Source organism: Dendrobates tinctorius, unplaced genomic scaffold, assembly GCF_039654945.1.
Source record: "Dendrobates tinctorius isolate UK_male_01 unplaced genomic scaffold, ASM3965494v1 ptg000518l, whole genome shotgun sequence".
Lineage (NCBI taxonomy): Eukaryota > Metazoa > Chordata > Amphibia > Anura > Dendrobatidae > Dendrobates > Dendrobates tinctorius.
The window spans coordinates 237,294-258,027 of record NW_027362177.1 but is presented as its reverse complement, the minus strand read 5'-3'; the positions used below and the strand labels follow the sequence as shown (position 1 = coordinate 258,027).

Sequence of the window (20,734 nt, the reverse complement as noted above, 5' to 3'; positions counted from 1 at the left end):
AACACTCATAGAATCATAAGGGCTTGAGTAATATATATTTAGACACAATTAAAGAAACAAATTATAACATTGACACAGCATGCTCTTGACAAGAAGTTGCACCCTCAGGTGAGATAAAGTAATTAGTGAAAATATCACGCACTTTTAGGCCAGAGAGCGGTCTACGTTGAGGGTTCATAGGTGGTCTCACCCTGCGCACATTGTCCGGCCTACGCACAACACCATCAGAGGAGGAACAATCATGTATCCAGGTGAAGTTATGCAGAACAACACAGGCTTTCACAACTTCATTCACATTTTGCTCACTCAACTGAATGGCAGACTGGAGTACCCGCCATTTGGCACAAAGAATCCCAAAGGAACACTCCACCAGTCGCCTAGCACGTGATAGGCGCAAGTTAAAAATTCCGCGCCTGTGGTCAAGGTTGCGCCGGGGATATGGCCTCATGACATTGTGCGATAACTGAAAGGCCTCATCTGCCACAAGGACATAAGGGACTGATTCTTCGGGGGAGCCTGGTAGCTGGCGTGGTGGTGGTAGATCCCACTGGTTGGTGCGTAGCCGCCGAGCCATTATGGAAGTATTGAAGACTCTAGAGTCTCACGTCCTTCCATAGGCCCCAATGTCAACAATTATAAACTTGTATTGAGGGTCTACCAGAGCCAACAATACAACAGAAAAGTTCGGCGGCTTACGCACCCTGATATGTTTGCCATCCAGGGCCCCAATACAATTTGGAAACTGGCAGTCCTCCTCAAAGTCCCTTGATATCCTTAACCAGTCTTCCATCCTGGGCTCGGGCATGACCACTTGATGGAGTCTTGTCCAGATTTCTGTACATGTAGACCTCACTATGCCTGAAATGGTTGACTTTCCAATGAGAAACTCATGGTGGAGGGCGGCATAAGACAGGCCAGTAGACAGGAAGCTGTAGAACAGAAATTGTTAAGTTTAGAATGCCTAAAGTAAAAAAAATCAGTTACATGCCGACCAAACTTGGTAAGAATTGAGAGAGAATAACACACATATTTGGTGGCACAATGACTAAGTGATATGCAGGACATATTAGATCTAACATTCTGGTGTGTAAGTTGAAACATATTTGGAGTAAGATGAGGGCATTAAACTTTGTCCAAGAAGGCCAAAAAACATAATTTATCACACACATTATGAACATAGAGAATGTGGTTGTGTAGTACATACCGTATTGTGAGTAGAAGTCGCTCCTCTGCAGATATCGCTTTACACATCCTTGTGTCCTGAAAGGTTATCCCAGGGCGCACTGTCTCCAAGAGTCGATCAAATGTGGAAATGCTCATGCGACAGTACTGGTAAAATTTCTCCGGATGCTCCCGCAGAGAAGAATAGAGGCGGTGAAAATGACCTCTTGTGAGTCGTTGCCTCAAAAGTGGATGTACCCACATGCGTCTCCTCCTCCGCGGATCCACTATTACTGGGTATGGTTGCCCAAAGCGCCGTGACAAGAGCCAGGTAAAGAGAACCTGCTCAGTTGTAATGAATCTCAGACCCTCTGCCATGCTGCACAAAGAACACCAACACACCTCGTGAAAGCAAGGTGACAAATGGACAGAATGGAGGCAGCCACCTGTTTCTGAGTGTATAAATAGGGTGCAGGCTAATGATTTAAATTGTATGCAGGCCTCAAAACCGTTAAATGTCCATTTTGCAAGGCCGCGAGAAAATCTCGCCATACGGATTGCATACGGATGCCACACGGATTACATACGGATGCAGACATGCGCAAAATACGCGACCTCACCTTGGTTACAGATGGCCTACGGAGCACTATTTAGGGGTCATTCATCCGTATTACGCATGTAAACTACGGACCGTATTTTGCGCAGGTTAGTGTGACTCCAGCCTTAAAGTCATAAATTGCTTATGCTGAAAGGTAAATGGCATAAAATACAACAAGACATGGTGGAATGATTTTTTTCCTTCCACCACCAAAAATAAAATATATTTAATCATTTACAGTAATTATATGTGACCCCAAATGGTGCATTTTTAAAATATACAACTAATCCTGCAAAAGACAAGCCAGATACAATTCCTTAAGGAGTTTAAGAAACAAGCAAGCCAATGTTTTCTTTCTTTTTTTCTGCCCCTGTGACCACATTTGACTGATTTATTTTACAGCTCAAAGAAAGCAAAAAAGCAGACTCTAGATCGGAAGACGGATCAGATTGAAGACAGGTAATATCACCAACTAAATCACCCCTAAAGTGTTGAAGAATGGGAAAATCGCTTGTTATATGTGGGTTTCCCTTCAATAAGTAGATCATGTGACATACCTCCTTCAGCCATGAGGCCTTAGAAATAGGATTAGCTTCTTAGGTCTCATGTTTACTCTCACTCTCTAGAACCCTAAGGGCCCGTCACACATAGCGATCTCGCTAGCGAGATCGCTGATGAGTCACAAGTTTTGTGACACAACAGCGATCTCACCAGCGAGATCGCTATGTGTGACAGCGATCAGCGACCGGCCACCCTGCCGGTATCGCAGATCGCTGCAAGAAACCTCTGGACATTTTTTTCGTCGCTGCGTGTGACAGGCGGGAGACCAGCGATCAGCTGGTAACTATTGCACACATCGGGTATCCATGGGACACGCGTCCCTTGGATACCCGATGTGTACGTTAGTTACCAGCGAGTTACAGGTGCCGCCGCCGCCTCACGCTGGGGACCAGGAGCCCTCGGAGTGTGTACCTTAATCGCACGCTGGGGACCAGGAGTCAGCAGGACGCCGCCAGGAGAGGCCGGGGATGCAGGCGCGCCCTCTGCTGGTGGAGGACTGGAACATCATGCACACTTGTCCACTGCTCTCGGGCTCGCTCCTCACCTCAGCGTCGGCGTGCTGATCGCTGGTGAAGCTGTCTGCGTGACAGCTCACCAGCGATCACATAGCGACTTACCAGCGATCCTGACACGTTGATATCATTGTCGGGATCGCTGGTAAGTCGCTATGTGTGACTCCAGCTTAATGCAACACAGGGAGCTGAACATGCGCAGTGATCTGCCCTTGGCCAAAGGCATGCACCAAGACCTCACTACTGAGATAGACATAGATCCCAATGGAGGGACACATGTACATCAGATATTAACTATCTTAAAATTACAAGATGGAGCAACAAAACGTGCAGTATGCAGAATTTTTTTTCCATTCTTAAAACTGACTCTGACCTTAATGGACCCTTTAATTGTCAATAGAACCCTTCTGTTTCAGTTGCATCAGTTATAGAACAGATGCAAAGATCCATTTTGCACATGAATGGATGATAAAAATGGACAGCTCCTTTGATCAGATGATGATCTGTTTATGACTTTGCAATGTGGTCAGGTCTGTGCAACAGCTCCAGTGGTTCTTCATTTCTGTATCCTGTAGAGTTCCTACAGAAAAGGAACTTGAAGAAGTCAAAATAAGTGAAGATACCGAGAAACCCACTATAGGACAAAGAGACAGATATGATGATGGTGGACCCTGATTATATAACCTGAGCTAACTACCTGCCTGTTCTGCCGACTGCTGGCTCACAGCAGTCACAGACCGCTCCTGCTGGTGTTTCTGCTGCTCCATGTCAACTAAGCAGCTCTTCTGGGATGCATTGTTGGCAGGTCATGACTGCCGACACTATGTCGATTGACAGCTGGCTCCCCGCAGTTAGGTAGCAGGGAGCCCTCTGTCAATCAGCATGACATCAGCAGTCGCACCCTGACAGAGCAGAGGGGAAGAGCTGCTCTGGTTACATGGAACAGCAGAATCAACAGCATGTGCGGACCACAACCGGTCTGACCTGGCATTGGGCAGGACAGTCAGGAAGTAAGCAACTACAGTTTAAACCAATAAAGGATCAATCTTGCAGTTTCTAAATATCTTAAGTCTGCAACTTTATTTTTGCAAAAGACAATGTTACCAAAAATGCCATCACACGACCTGCGAGGGCGTTAACTTACTGTAAATTATTCCCGCAAGAAAGGAACCACCTGATGTGAATTTAAGAAAATTGTAAATAAGATAATCAGTAAGCCAGGAAATAAGAAGTGCCCTACCCACAATTAAAGTGCCCACGCCACTTAACTTCCGTTTAACATAATGCTAATGACTTGGATCTAAGGACCATACACAGTCCCTGTCCCTTTGCTATATTCTCCTGTGATCACTGAAGAGTTATGTTGTAAATGACAGGCGTAAGCCTGAGATCACTACATTTCATCTCAGTTAGACCAATATCCTAGTACTTCAGGATGGACATCTAAGCCTTTTCACTTACAGATATAGATCGCAAAAATAAATAGAAGATCTGTTCTCTTCTTAGTAAAAGTAACAAGATGGTCACTATAGCTGAAGGGAGGTGGATTTACTTTTTTTTTGCTATGACATCCATTGTACTGGTGTTATAAAACATTGGTTTAGTGCAGTGGTCCCCAACTTTTCTGACCTTGAGAGCCACATTCAGCTTAGAGAGAGGGTCGTGAGCCACATTCAGCACTGAGAGAGGGTCGCGAGCCACATCCAGCTCCCACCCCCCCTCAAAGTAGTGTCAACCAAAACCCCCATTACAGGTATATTCATAACCAAAGCTTTTCCACATAAATCACTCCAAAGAAGTACAATGAAATGCAGGGGTTGTTCCCACAATATCCCCATTCAGTATTCTCCCATCAAGGACTCTCAATACACTGTCGCATCCAGCTTCAAGAACCTCCTCTAACAGGTAGTACCATCCTCCAGCGTACCATACCTAAATCATCTCTAAACCCCAAGACAGTATATGTGCATCCAGATCTGCTCTTCTGTGCAGGGCTACTCAAAAAATTCACCATTTTGAGATGTTCTCTTCATACCTGTTTGCTAGATCTGGAGCTAATGCAGAAAGCTGGCAGACAGTCGCGAGCCACAATTTATGGGACCGTGAGCCACATGTGGCTCCCGAGCTACAGTTTGGGGACCCCTGGTTTAGTGATTAATACACATCAGGGGACATTTATCATTAAGTCTGCACCAAAATGTGGGCGCCAACTCTTCTATAACATTAGGAAGTGTAGTATCTTATATTATACCCTGATATTACCGTGTTTTACGGCACAACTGGTGGTCTTCTATTTATTTCTATGTAGCTACATAGCGGGCACCAAGGTGCTCCAGTCCGGCACTGGCCGACTCCCAGAAAAAGTCATAGTGCTGGGGTGACAGTGTTGTCTAACAAATTCCCCCAAATCTGTCATGTCTTTATGCCTATTACTGTTTATTATTTAAGGGCTGTAATTCTTTTGGTGTATTTATGTTTTTACTCTTTCTAGGGAAACTTCCACGCAGGGCTTCAAAAAACAAAGTAGGGGTTTCTTCAAGAAAATATCTTCAGCAAGTGGTGATGATGGGTCTGCAAGTAATGTTCCTAAAACAGATAATGCGTAAGTCTAATATGTCTATTGCCATAGTTAGGTTCTCAGCATCATATTGGACGGAGGGTTGGTTTTCTTTGGTCAAATTTACAAAGAAATACACTATTTTATGCTTTGTTATATTCATATTTTTACTTGTTGCAGAACAATTTCCCAGAAGAGCTTCAAAGCAGCAAGTAAGGGTTTTATAAAAGTGATACGTTCAGCAAGTGGTGCTTCTAAAAAAGATTATGGGTAAGCTTGAAATGTCTATTGCTTTTCTTAGGATAGGGTTATTTTGTCAAATTTTCAAAGCAATACAGCATTAAAACTGTATGTAAACAAAATATAGCATAGAAAATGGATAATGCTTTCTATATAATCAAGGAAAATGACCATATGAAACAAAAGGATACAAAAATATGATGTGAGTAGAACATAAAATTACAAGCAAAATGGTGTGTTTAAGAAAGAAATGTTTTTGGAAGAGATATGCTGTATACTGTACAGATTTCCCACTATATCAACATCTTTTTGCAAAGAGATTACTAACAGGCTACAGCACTTTGGCATACACTATATACAAAAGCGTTAAATAAGCTGTCAGAAGATAGCAATGTGGACATGGAAACTGAATGCTCTATATAAAGGTTATTAAAAATCTACTTTTTTGTCATTTTTAACACTTTCACAAAAAAAATGATAGACTCATTTATCATAAAACTAAGACCACATATGACGACTTCAGTGGAAAATTAAAAAGGATGTGAGTTATCTAATTGATGACCAATTTGTTTTGTTATTAGGCTGTGTTCACACACAGCATTTTTTTAGCGGTTTTTATCGCGGTTTTCACTATAAAACCGCTAAAAATAAGCTTCCCAGTCATTTCTATGCATTTTGCACTTTTTGTGCACATTGATGCATTTTTTTACCTCGAAAAAACCGCATCGCGGTAAAAACCACAGCATGCTAATTAATTTTGCGGATTTTTCTGCGGTTTTGGCTTCTTCCATGCTGTTTGAAACCGCTGCGGAAAAAAACGCATCAAAACCGCGCAAAAACCGCCACGGAAAAATAGGTGCGGTTTCTGGGAAGGGATTCAGGTTTTTGAACAGAAATTTTCTGCAACGTGTGCACTTAGCCTTATGGTGACATAATGTAAGACATGAAATATTGATGCTGATAAAAATGAAAGAACTAAATTTCTGCAAAACAAAAATGTGAATGAAACATTTGAGCTTATTACTGGAGACGAGAACAAGAGGTAAGGCTTTACTTCAAAACTTGGTTAAGAAATACACTACCGTTCAAAAGTTTAGGGTCACATAGAAATTTCCATATTATTGAAGGAAAAGCACAGTTTTTTTCCAATGAAGCTAACATTAAATGATTCAGAAATACACTCTATACATTGTTAATGTGGTAAATGACTATTCTAGCTGCAAATGTCTGGTTTGTAATGCAATATCTTCATAGGTTTATAGAGGCCCATTTCCAACAACCATCAGTCCAGTGTTATTATGGTATTTTGTGTTTGCTAACTGTGTAAGAAGGCTAATGGATGGTTAGAATACCCTTGAAAACCCTTGTGCAAGTATGTTAGCACAGCTGAAAACAGTTTGGCTGATTAGAGAAGCTATAAACCTTACCTTCATTTGAGCTAGTTGAGAATCTGGAGCATTACATTTGTTGGTTCCATTAAACTCTCAAAATCGCCAGAAAAATAGAGCTTTCATGTGAAACTCAACAGTCTATTCTTGTTCTTATAACTGAAAGCTATTCAATGCGAGAAATTGCCAAGAAACTGAAGATTTCCTACAACTGTGTGTACTACTCCCTTCAGAGGAGAGCACAAACAGGCTCTAACCAGAGTAGAAAGAGAAGTGGGAGGCCCCACTGCACAACTGAGCAACAAGACAAGTACATTAGAGTCTGTACTTTGAGAAATCGACGACTCACAGGTCCTCAACTGGCAGCTTCATTAAATAGTACACAAACGCCAGTGTCAACATCTACAGTGAAGAGGCGACTCCGGGATGCTAGCCTTCAGGGCAGAATAGCAAAGAAAAAGACATATCTGAGACTGGCTAATAAAAGGAAAAGATTAATTAATATTGGCAAAAGAACACAGACATTGGACAGAGGAAAATTGATAAAAAGTATTATGGACAGACGAATCCAAGTTTGAGGTGTTTGGATCATGCAGAAGAACATTTGTGAGATGCAGAATAACTGAAAAGATGCTGGAATAGTGCCTGATGCCATCTGTCAAGCATGGTGGAGGTAATGTAATGGTCTGGGGTTGCATTGGTGCTGGTAAAGTGGGAGATTTGTACAAGGTAAAAGGGAATCTGAATAAGGAAGGTTATCACTCCATTTTGCAACGCCATGCCATACCCTGTGGACAGCGCTTGATTGGAGCCAGTTTCATCCTACAACAGGACAATGACCCAAAGCACACCTCTAAAATTATGCGAGAACTATTTAGGGAAGAAGGCAGCTGGTATTCTATCTGTAATTGAGTGGCCAGCGCAGTCACCAGCTCTCATCCCCATTGAGCTGTTGTGGGAGCAGCTTTACCGTATGGTGCCCATCAAGCCAAACCAACTTGTGGGAGGGGCTTCTGGAAGCATGGGGTGAAATTTCTCCAGATTACCTCAGCAAATTAACTGCTGGAATGCCAAAGGTCTGCAATGCTGTAATTGCTGCAAAGGGAGCATTCTTTGACAAAAGCAAAGTTTGAAGGAGAAAATTATTAATTCAAATAAAAATCTTTTTTGGAACCTTGTCAATGTCTGGACTAGATTTTAAATTCATTTGGCAACCCATTTGATTAATAAAAGTGTGAGTTTTCATGGAAAACACAAAATTGTCAGGGTGACCCCAAACTTTTGAATGGTAGTGTAATTAATTTGTTTCAGATTTTTACAATTTTTTTGCTACTTGTATTTTCCAAAAGCAACATAGGGAACTTGCCCAACAAGCTAAATCCATAACCAAATCTTACACACACACTAACACACTCACACACTTACACTCACTCTCACACTCACATTCACACTTACACACTCACACACTCACTCATACACACACACTCACACTCACATTTGCACACTCACATTCACACACTCACGCAGCCTCTTGCACAGTACCACCAGCGGAACACCATCGCACTGCGCCTGCGCGAATTCCGCTCAGGCACAGTGAATAATTTGGCTGATCCCGATGGCAGATGCATGACGTGTCTACAGGCAGAGGAAGTCGGTCACATTAAATGGGTTTTCCCATGATCGAAAGTTCATTTTAAAAATTGTCTGTGTCTGAACGTGTACTGAGCATACCACATCTCCTGGGCAGGGGAAAAGCAAAAGACAATACTGACATTACAGCAGGGGATCACAGATGATTCATTTTGTGAGGTAAAATATTTCACTGACAGTTTTTAAACAATATTTTACCTCACAAAACGTATCATCTGCGATCTCCTGCTGTAATGTCAGTATTGTCTTTTGCTTCTTCCCCTGCCCAGGAGCTATGGTATGTTCTGTACATGGTCAGACACAGGGATGAGAGACAGAGCACAGGTGGAAGACAGCTCAAACGGGACAGCACATGAGGGGAGAACACAGCACAAGAATGAGAGAGACAGCAGACAGGTGGGATAGTATTTGGGGTAGACAGGTTAAAGAAGAGAGCACAGACGGGAGAAGTCAGCAGATGGGGAAAAGGAGAGTGGATAGGTGGGTGAGCACATGGGGAGAGAGATTCTCAATGCTGCAAAGCCTGCCCCCATTCTGTAATGCTGTAGATAAACCCCCGATGTAACCTGAAAGAGAAGAAAAACACGTTATATTATACTCACCGAGGTGGGCAGTCCAGTCCGATGGGTGTCGCCGTCCCGTCCGGCGCCTCCCTTCTTCATGCAATGACATCCTCTTCTCCTGTCCTGTAATGCTCCAGCGCAGGCGCACTGCTCTGCCCTGTTGAGGGCAGAGCAGAGTCCTGCAGTGCGCAGGCGTCGGGAGATGTCTGGCGCCTGCGCACTGCAGAATTCTGCTCTGCCCTCAACAGGGCAGAGCAATGCACCTGTGCAGGAGCCATTTCAGGACAGGAGAAGAGGACGTTATCGCATGAAGAAGGGAGGCACCGGACAGGACGGCGACACCCATCGGACCGGACCGCCCACCTCGGTGAGTATAATATAACGTGTTTTTCTTCTCTTTCAGGTTACATCGGGGGTTTATCTACAGCATTACAGAATGCTGTAGATAAGCCCCCGATGTCTATGTCGGCAGCCAATACGGCAAAAAAAGGTGACAGATTCCCTTTAAATAAAATGGGAATGGTTGGTTGTATCAACTTCCTGTCTGTGGCACATTAGTATATGGGAGGGGGAAACTTTTCAAGATGGGTGGTGGCCATGGAGGCCATTTTGAAGTTGGCCATTTTGGATCCAACTTTATTTTTTCCAATGGGAAGAGGTTCATGTGACACATCAAACTTATTGAGAATTTCACAAGAAAAACAATGGTTTGCTTGGTTTTAACGTAACTTTATTCTTTCATGAGTTATTTACAAGTTTATGACCACTTAAAAAATCTGTTCAAAGTGCTGCCCATTGTGTTGGACTGTCAATGCAACCCTCTTCTCCCACTTTTGGGAATGCCGGACCTGACACCCATAATGTGGTGGTGCACCATCTTGCTGGAAAAACTCAGGGAACATGCCATCTTCAGTGCATAAAGAGGGAAACACATCATCACGTAGCAATTTCAGATATCCAGTGGCATTGGGGTTTCCTTTGATGAAGGATGGCCCCACTATCTTTGTACCCCATATACCACACCATACCATCAATTATGGGTGTCAGGTCCTGACATTCCAACATGAACTGTTTCCTGGAAAGTGGATTGGTCGTCATGGGCCAGTTGAATGGCCACCAAGGTCTCCCGATCTGCCCCCCTTAGACTTTTATCTTTGGGGTCATCTGAAGGCAATTGTCTATTGTGTGAAGATACAAAATGTACAGCATCTGAAACAACGGATACTGGAAACCTGTGCTGGCATTTCTTCTGCGGTGTTGCTATCAGTGTGTCAAGAGTGGGAGAAGAGGGTTGCATTGACAATCCAACACAATGGGCAGCACTTTGAACACATTTTATAAGTGGTCATAAACTTGTAAATAACTCATGAAAGAATAAAGTTACATTAAAACCAAGCAAGCACACCATTGTTTTTCTTATGAAATTCTCAATAAGTTTGATGTGTCACATGACCTTCTTCCCATTGAAAAAAATAAAGTTGGATCCAAAATGGCAGACTTCAAAATGACCACCATGGTCACCACCAATCTTGAAAAGTTTCCCCTCTCCCATATACTAATATGCCACAAACAGGAAGCTGATATCATCAACCATTCCCATTTTATTTAGGTGTATCCATATAAATGGCCCACCCTGTAGTTTTTGTTTTTCTATTGCAAAATTGTACAAAAAAATCTAAATAACAAAAGGCAATGGCAGAACTGTTTGTCATAAAATAAGCCCACATACAGTGGGGAAAATAAGTACCATATTTTTCGAATTATAAGACACACTTTTTTCCCCCAAAATTTGAGTGAAAAATGGGGGTGCATCTTATAATGCGGATATACCTTACCAGCCGCCGTGAAGCAGGGTCTCAGGGTTGCTACTGGAGGAGGCAAGAGTGGCGAGTTGCTGCAGGCTGCAGACTGGGATGAGGGGGTGTTCTGATGTGCGCCGCTGTGGGTTAAAATGGCTGTGGTGCTCTGTGGTGCGGGGTCTCTGCCGGCATTTTGTGAAAGCCCACAGTCCCCCCCCTGCAAATCCATTACTGCGATGCGGTGGCCTCCAGGAAAATGGTCACCGGGGGTGGCTCATGCTCATATTGAGATCTCGGCAGCAAGATCTCGTCCCGAGATCTCAGGAGACGAGATCTCGGCACCCGAGGTCTCGTTGCCGAAATCTCAATCTGCAATGCACCGCCCCGGCTGCCATTTTCCCAGAGTCCCCTTGCACATCCATTACTATAATGTGGTGGCCTGCGGGAAAATGGCCGCCGGGGGTGGCGCATGCGCAGATTGAAGTCTTGGCAACGAAATCTCGGGAGAAGAGATCTTGGCATCCGAGATCTCGTTGCCGAGATCTTAATCTGAGCATGCGCTGCCCTCAGCAGCCATTTTCCCGGAGGCAACCACATCAAAGTAATGGATGTGCTTGGGGGCTTCGGGCTTCCCCGCACCACAAAGCACTGCAGCCATTTTTACCCGCAGCAGAACACGCCCTCATCCCAGCCTGCGGCCTGCAGCAACGCACCACTCTTGCCTCCTTCAGCAGCAACCCTGGGACCCCACTTCACCGCAGCCACCACCCCCGGTATGCAATAAGACGCATGGATTATAAGAGGCACCACCATTTTATTAAAAAAAAAGTTTTTTTCCTATTTTTCTCCTCAAAATATGGGGTGCGTCTTATAATCTGCAAAATACGGTATTTGATACACTGCCGATTTTGCAAGTTTTCCCACCTACAAAGAATGGAGAGGTCTGCAATTTTTATCGTAGGTACACTTCCATTGTGAAAGACATAATATTAAAAATAAAATCCAGAAAATCACATTGTATGATTTTTTTACATAATTCATTTGCATTTTATTGTATGAAATATGTATTTGATTACCTACCAACCAGCAAGAATTGTGTCTCTCACAGACCTGTTAGTTTTTCTTTAAGAAGCTTTCCTTACTCTGCACTCATTACCTGTATTAATTGTACCTGTTTAAACTTGTTTTCTGTGTAAAAGACACCTGTCCACACAATCACACTCCAACCTCTCTACTATGGACAAGACCAAAGAGTTGTCTAAGGACACCAGGGATGAAATTGTTGACCTGTACAAAGCCGGGATGGGCTACAGAGATGGAAAAGATCCATTTTGCATATGAATGGATATTAAAAATGAACAGCTCCTTTCATCAGACAATGACCAGTTTTTGGCTTTGCAGTGTGGTCAGGTCTATGCAAACGCTCCAGTAATTCTTAATTTTTGTATTCTGCAGCGATACTACAAAAAAGGAAATTTCACAAGTGCAGATGAGTGAAGATACCAAGGAGCCCAATTCAGGACAAATAGACAGGTATTATGATCGTGGACCGTGATTACAGTGGCATGTAAAAGTTTGGGCACTTCTGGTCAAAATTACTTTTATTGAAAACAGTTAAGTAAATTGAAGATAAAATGATCTCTAAAAGGTCTAAAGTTAAAGATAACACATTTCCTTTGTATTTTAGGGGAAAAATATATTGCAATTTTTTTATATTTTAAAAATTACAAAAAGAAAAATGGGCTGATACAAAAGTTTGTGCACCCTTGGAGATTTGTGTGTTCAGATAACTTTGACCACGGTTTCAGACCTTAATTAGCCTGTTAGGGTTGGCTTAAGAAGAAGCACATTAAGGTCATGGAGCAGCCTAGCCAGTCTCAAGACCTTATTCCCATAGAAAACTTATATATGGAGTTGAAGCTCCGAGTTGCCAAGCGACAGCCTCAAAATCTTAATAATTTAGAGATGATCTGCAAAGAGGAGTGGACCAACATTCCTCCTGACTAGTGTTGAGCGATACCATAGAGAAATATCGGATCGGATTGGATCGGCCCGATACAAAAAAAGTATCGGGTATCACCGATTCTGATACCGGAAGTCCCATTCAATGGGACAGAAATATCGGAATGAAAAAAAACCCTTTCTTTACTTGCACATCCAGTTCAGGAGGGGGGAAGAGTGTGGGCGGTGCTTGGGCGGACACTGTGCGTGTCTGTTTGTGCGGGCGGGGTCTGTGTGGGCCTGCTGGGGGTCTGTACGGGCCTGCCGGGGGCTTGTTCCGGCTGCCGGGGGCCTGTACGGGCCTGCCGGGGGCTTGTGCCGGCTGCCGGGGGTCTGTACGGGCCTGCCGGGGGCTTGTGCCGGCTGCCGGGGGTCTGTACGGGCCTGCCGGGGGCTTGTGCCGGCTGCCAGGGGTCTGTATGGGCCTGCCGGTGGCTTGAGCCGGCTGGCAGGGGTCTGTACGGGCCTGCCGGGGGCTTGTGCCGGCTGCCGGGGGTCTGTACGGGCCTGCCGGGGGCTTGTGCCGGCTGCCGGGGGTCTGTGCGGGCCTGCTGGGGGTCTTGTGTGTGTGCAGGCATCGTCCGATGGGACTACAAGTCCCATCGGGCGATGCCTGCTACAATGACAGTGATTGACACATTAGCCAATGATGGGACAGTAGTAGTCCCATCATCCGGCTAATGTGTTGAATGTAAAAATATATATATATATATATACATACTACATACATACTACATATATACTACATTCATACAACATATATACTACATATATACTACATTCATACAACATACATACTTACTACATACATACAACATACATACAACATGCTACAGACATACAACATACATACAACATACATACTACATTCATACTACATATATACTACATTCATACAACATACATACATACTACATACATATATACTACATTCATACAACATACATACATACTACATACATACTACATATATACTACATTCATACAACATACATACATACTACATATATACTACATTCATACAACATACATACATACTACATACTTACTACATACATACAACATGCTACAGACATACAACATCCATACTACATTCATACTACATATATACTACATTCATACAACATACATACATACTACATACAACATACATACAACATGCTACAGACATACAACATACATGCTACATTCATACTACATATATATTACATTCATACAAACATACATACATACATACTACATACATATATACTACATTCATACAACATACATACATACTACATACATACTACATATATACTACATTCATACAACATACATGCATACTTACTACATACATACAACATACATACATACTACATACATACAACATATATACAACATGCTACAGACATACAACATACATACATACTACATTCATACTACATTCACACAGCATACATACATACTACATACATATATACTACATTCATACAACATACCTACATACTACATACATACAACATACATACAACAAGCTACAGACATACAACATACATACTACATACATACTACATACAACATACATTCATACAATACATACATACTACATTCATACAACATACATACATAGTACATACTACATACATACAACATGCTACAGACATACAACATACATACTATATACATACTACATACAACATACATACATTCACACAATACATACATACTACATTCATACAACATACATACATACTACATACTACATACATACAACATACATACAACATGCTACAGACATACAGCATACATACATTCATACAATACATACTACAGTCATAAAACATGCATACATAGTACATGCTACATACAGACAACATGCTACAGACATACAACATACATACTACATACAACATACATACATACATACATACAATACATACATACTACATACAATACATTCATACATTCATACAATACATACATATAGACATACAGTACATATAACATAGAGTACATACTCACCAATACTTGTCACATTGAACCCCGAAGCCAGTGTCATCTATGAAAAAATACGAAAATAACAAACAAGCCATATACTCCCTGATCCGCAGAAATCCACGAGTGTCCCACGCCGATTTCCCGTGGAGAACAGCAGCATCAGCTGAATCCAATGACGGGAGGTAGGTATCCTTCCACACTGTATTCCTCCGCCACTGTAAAAAAAAATAGTCCCTAGTCTCACTTTTGGCATTGCTGTGTGAAAAAGTTCCCACGCAGCTTTTGCCATAAAGTGAGACCAGGGACTATATTTTTACAGTGGCGGAGGAATACAGTGCGGAAGGATACCTACCTCCCGTCATTGGATTCCTGGAGCCCCGTAGAGAGCGGTCGCATCAGTTGATCCTGATGCTGCTGTTCTCCATGGGAAATCGGCGTGGGACACGTGGATTTCTGTGTATCAGGGAGTATATGGCTTGTTTGTTATTTTCATATTTTTTCATAGATGACACTGGCTTCGGGGAACAATGTGACAAGTATTGGTGAGTATGTACTCTATGTTATATGTACTGTATGTCTATATGTATGTATTGTATGAATGTATGAATGTATTGTATGTAGTATGTATGTATTGTATGAATGTATGTATGTAGTATGTATGTATGTAGTATGTATGTTGTATGTATGTTGTATGTCTGTAGCATGTTGTATGTATGTAGTATGTACTATGTATGTATTGTATGAATGTATGTATGTTGTATGTAGTATGTATGTTGTATGTATGTTGTATGTAGTATGTATGTATGTTGTATGAATGTAGTATGTATGTATTGTATGTATGTATGTTGTATGTATGTAGTATGTATGTTGTATGTTTGTAGCATGTTGCATGTATGTTGTATGTATGTATGTTGTATGAATGTAGTATATATGTATGTACAGTATGTATGTTGTATGAATGTAGTATGTATGTAGTATGTAGTATGAATGTAGTATATATGTAGTATGTATGTAGTATGTACTGTATGTCTGTAGCATGTTGTATGTATGTAGTATGAATGTAGTATGTATGTAGTATGTATGTATGTTGTATGAATGTAGTATATATGTAGTAAGTATGTAGTATGAATGTAGTATATGTGTAGTATATATGTAGTATTAATGTAGTATATATGTAGTATGTATGTAGTATGTACTGTATGTCTGTAGCATGTTGTATGTATGTAGTATGTATGTAGTATATATGTAGTATGTATGTAGTATGTATTAATGTAGTATATATGTAGTATGTATGTAGTATATATGTAGTATGAATGTAGTATGAATGTAGTATGTACTGTATGTCTGTAGTATGAATGTAGTATATATGTAGTATGTATGTAGTATGTATGTTGTATGAATGTAGTATATATGTAGTATGTATGTAGTATGAATGTAGTATGTATGTAGTATGTACTGTATGTCTGTAGCATGTAGTATGTATGTAGTATGTATGTAGTATGAATGCAGTATATATGTAGTATGTATGTATGTTGTATGAATGTAGTGTATATGTAGTATGTATGTAGTATGTATGTAGTATATATGCAGTATGTATGTATGTTGTATGAATGTACTGTATATGTAGTATGTATGTAGTATGAATGTAGTATATATGTAGTATGTATGTAGTATATATGTATGTACAGTGGGGCAAAAAAGTATTTAGTCAGTCAGCAATAGTGCAAGTTCCACCACTTAAAAAGATGAGAGGCGTCTGTAATTTACATCATAGGTAGACCTCAACTATGGGAGACAAACTGAGAAAAAAAAATCCAGAAAATCACATTGTCTGTTTTTTTTTTTCATTTTATTTGCATATTATGGTGGAAAATAAGTATTTGGTCAGAAACAAGCAATCAAGATTTCTGGCTCTCACAGACCTGTAACTTCTTCTTTAAGAGTCTCCTCTTTCCTCCACTCATTACCTGTAGTAATGGCACCTGTTTAAACTTGTTATCAGTATAAAAAGACACCTGTGCACACCCTCAAACAGTCTGACTCCAAACTCCACTATGGTGAAGACCAAAGAGCTGTCAAAGGACACCAGAAACAAAATTGTAGCCCTGCACCAGGCTGGGAAGACTGAATCTGCAATAGCCAACCAGCTTGGAGTGAAGAAATCAACTGTGGGAGCAATAATTAGAAAATGGAAGACATACAAGACCACTGATAATCTCCCTCGATCTGGTGCTCCACGCAAAATCCCACCCCGTGGGGTCAGAATGATCACAAGAACGGTGAGCAAAAATCCCAGAACCACGCGGGGGGACCTAGTGAATGAACTGCAGAGAGCTGGGACCAATGTAACAAGGCCTACCATAAGTAACACACTACGCCACCATGGACTCAGATCCTGCAGTGCCAGACGTGTCCCACTGCTTAAGCCTGTACATGTCCGGGCCCGTCTGAAGTTTGCTAGAGAGCATTTGGATGATCCAGAGGAGTTTTGGGAGAATGTCCTATGGTCTGATGAAACCAAACTGGAACTGTTTGGTAGAAACACAACTTGTCGTGTTTGGAGAAAAAAGAATACTGAGTTGCATCCATCAAACACCATACCTACTGTAAAGCATGGTGGTGGAAACATCATGCTTTGGGGCTGTTTCTCTGCAAAGGGGCCAGGATGACTGATCCGGGTACATGAAAGAATGAATGGGGCCATGTATCGTGAGATTTTGAGTGCAAACCTCCTTCCATCAGCAAGGGCATTGAATATGAAACGTGGCTGGGTCTTTCAACATGACAATGATCCAAAGCACACCGCCAGGGCAACGAAGGAGTGGCTTCGTAAAAAGCATTACAAGGTCCTGGAGTGGCCTAGCCAGTCTCCAGATCTCAACCCTATAGAAAACCTTTGGAGGGAGTTGAAAGTCCGTGTTGCCAAGCGAAAAGCCAAAAACATCACTGCTCTAGAGGAGATCTGCATGGAGGAATGGGCCAACATACCAACAACAGTGTGTGGCAACCTTGTGAAGACTTGCAGAAAACGTTTGACCTCTGTCATTGCCAACAAAGGATATATCACAAAGTATTGAGATTAAATTTTGTTTCTGACCAAATACTTATTTTCCACCATAATATGCAAATAAAATGAAAAAAAAACAGACAATGTGATTTTCTGGATTTTTTTTTCTCAGTTTGTCTCCCATAGTTGAGGTCTACCTATGATGTAAATTACAGACGCCTCTCATCTTTTTAAGTGGTGGAACTTGCACTATTGCTGACTGACTAAATACTTTTTTGCCCCACTGTATGTTGTATGAATGTAGTACATATGTAGTATGTATGTAGTATGTTCTGTATGTCTGTAGCATGTTGTATGTATGTAGTATGTATGTAGTATATATATATATATATTTTTTACATTCAACACATTAGCCGGATGATGGGACTACTACTGTCCCATCATTGGCTAATGTGTCAATCACTGTCATTGTAGCAGGCATCGCCCGATGGGACTTGTAGTCCCTTCGGACGATGCCTGCACACACACAAGACCCCCGGCAGGCCCGCACAGACCCCCGGCAGCCGGCACAGGCACCCGGCAGGCCCGCACAGACCCCCGGCAGCCTGCACAAGCCCCTGGCAGGCCCGTACAGACCCCTGGCAGCCGGCACAGGCACCCGGCAGGCCCGTACAGACCCCCGGCAGCCGGCACAAGCCCCCGGCAGGCCCGCACAGACCCCCGGCAGCCGGCACAAGCCCCCGGCAGCCGGCACAAGCCCCCGGCAGCCGGCACGTGCAGACCCCCGGCAGCCGGCACAAGCCCCCGGCAGGCCCGTACAGACCCGCGGCAGCCGGCACAGGCCCCCGGCAGGCCCATACAGACCCCCGACAGCCGGCACAAGCCCCCGGCAGGCCCGTACAGACCCCCGGCATCCGGCACAAGCCCCCGGCAGGCCCGGCAGGCCCATACATACTACATACTACATACATACAACATACATACAACATGCTACAGACATACAGCATACATACATTCATACAATACATACTACAGTCATAAAACATGCATACATAGTACATGCTACATACAGACAACATGCTACAGACATACAACATACATACTACATACAACATACATACATTCATACAATACATACATACTACATACAATACATTCATACATTCATACAATACATACATATAGACATACAGTACATATAACATAGAGTACATACTCACCAATACTTGTCACATTGTTCCCCGAAGCCAGTGTCATCTATGAAAAAATACGAAAATAACAAACAAGCCATATACTCCCTGATCCGCAGAAATCCACGAGTGTCCCACGCTGATTTCCCGTGGAGAACAGCAGCATCAGCTGAATCCAATGACGGGAGGTAGGTATCCTTCCGCACTGTATTCCTCCGCCACTGTAAAAAAAAATAGTCCCTAGTCTCACTTTTGGCATTGCTGTGTGAAAAAGTTCCCACGCAGCTTTTGCCATAAAGTGAGACCAGGGACTATATTTTTACAGTGGCGGAGGAATACAGTGCGGAAGGATACCTACCTCCCGTCATTGGATTCCTGGAGCCCCGTAGAGAGCGGTCGCATCAGTTGATCCTGATGCTGCTGTTCTCCATGGGAAATCGGCGTGGGACACATGGATTTCTGTGGATCAGGGAGTATATGGCTTGTTTGTTATTTTCATATTTTTTCATAGATGACACTGGCTTCGGGGAACAATGTGACAAGTATTGGTGAGTATGTACTCTATGTTATATGTACTGTATGTCTATATGTATGTATTGTATGAATGTATGAATGTATTGTATGTAGTATGTATGTATTGTATGAATGTATGTATGTAGTATGTATGTATGTAGTATGTATGTTGTATGTATGTTGTATGTCTGTAGCATGTTGTATGTATGTAGTATGTACTATGTATGTATTGTATGAATGTATGTATGTTGTATGTAGTATGTATGTTGTATGTATGTTGTATGTAGTATGTATGTATGTTGTATGAATGTAGTATGTATGTTTTGTATGTATGTATGTTGTATGTATGTAGTATGTATGTTGTATGTTTGTAGCATGTTGCATGTATGTTGTATGTATGTATGTTGTATGAATGTAGTATATATGTATGTACAGTATGTATGTTGTATGAATGTAGTATGTATGTAGTATGTAGTATGAATGTAGTATATATGTAGTATGTATGTAGTATGTACTGTATGTCTGTAGCATGTTGTATGTATGTAGTATGAATGTAGTATGTATGTAGTATGTATGTATGTATGTTGTATGAATGTAGTATATATGTAGTAAGTATGTAGTATGAATGTAGTATATGTGTAGTATATATGTAGTATATATGTAGTATGTATGTAGTATGTACTGTATGTCTGTAGCATGTTGTATGCATGTAGTATGTATGTAGTATATATGTAGTATGTATGTAGTATGTATGAATGTAGTATATATGTAGTATGTATGTAGTATATATGTAGTATGAATGTAGTATGAATGAAGTATGTACTGTATGTCTGTAGTATGAATGTAGTATATATGTAGTATGTATGTAGTATGTATGTTGTATGAATGTAGTATATATGTAGTATGTATGTAGTATGAATGTAGTATGTATGTAGTATGTACTGTATGTCTGTAGCATGTAGTATGTATGTAGTATGTATGTAGTATGAATGCAGTATATATGTAGTATGTATG

The 20,734-nt window shown here is 41.7% G+C and overlaps 1 protein-coding gene across 20 annotated transcripts in view; it reads left to right on the top strand.

Annotated features, from left to right (window-relative positions):
• LOC141078221 (protocadherin Fat 4-like) overlaps window positions 1–20,734 on the top strand; it is a 294,498-nt gene that overhangs the window by 177,122 nt on the left and 96,642 nt on the right. For 19 of the 20 annotated variants that reach the window (XM_073565038.1, XM_073565030.1, XM_073565031.1 and 16 more), the window contains 4 exons: window positions 2,162–2,218; window positions 5,324–5,434; window positions 5,570–5,659; window positions 12,485–12,562. In XM_073565038.1, coding sequence (XP_073421139.1) covers window positions 2,162–2,218; window positions 5,324–5,434; window positions 5,570–5,659; window positions 12,485–12,562 — 336 coding nt within the window. The remainder of the gene's footprint in view (window positions 1–2,161; window positions 2,219–5,323; window positions 5,435–5,569; window positions 5,660–12,484; window positions 12,563–20,734) is intronic. The other variant, XM_073565023.1, reaches the window with a different exon arrangement.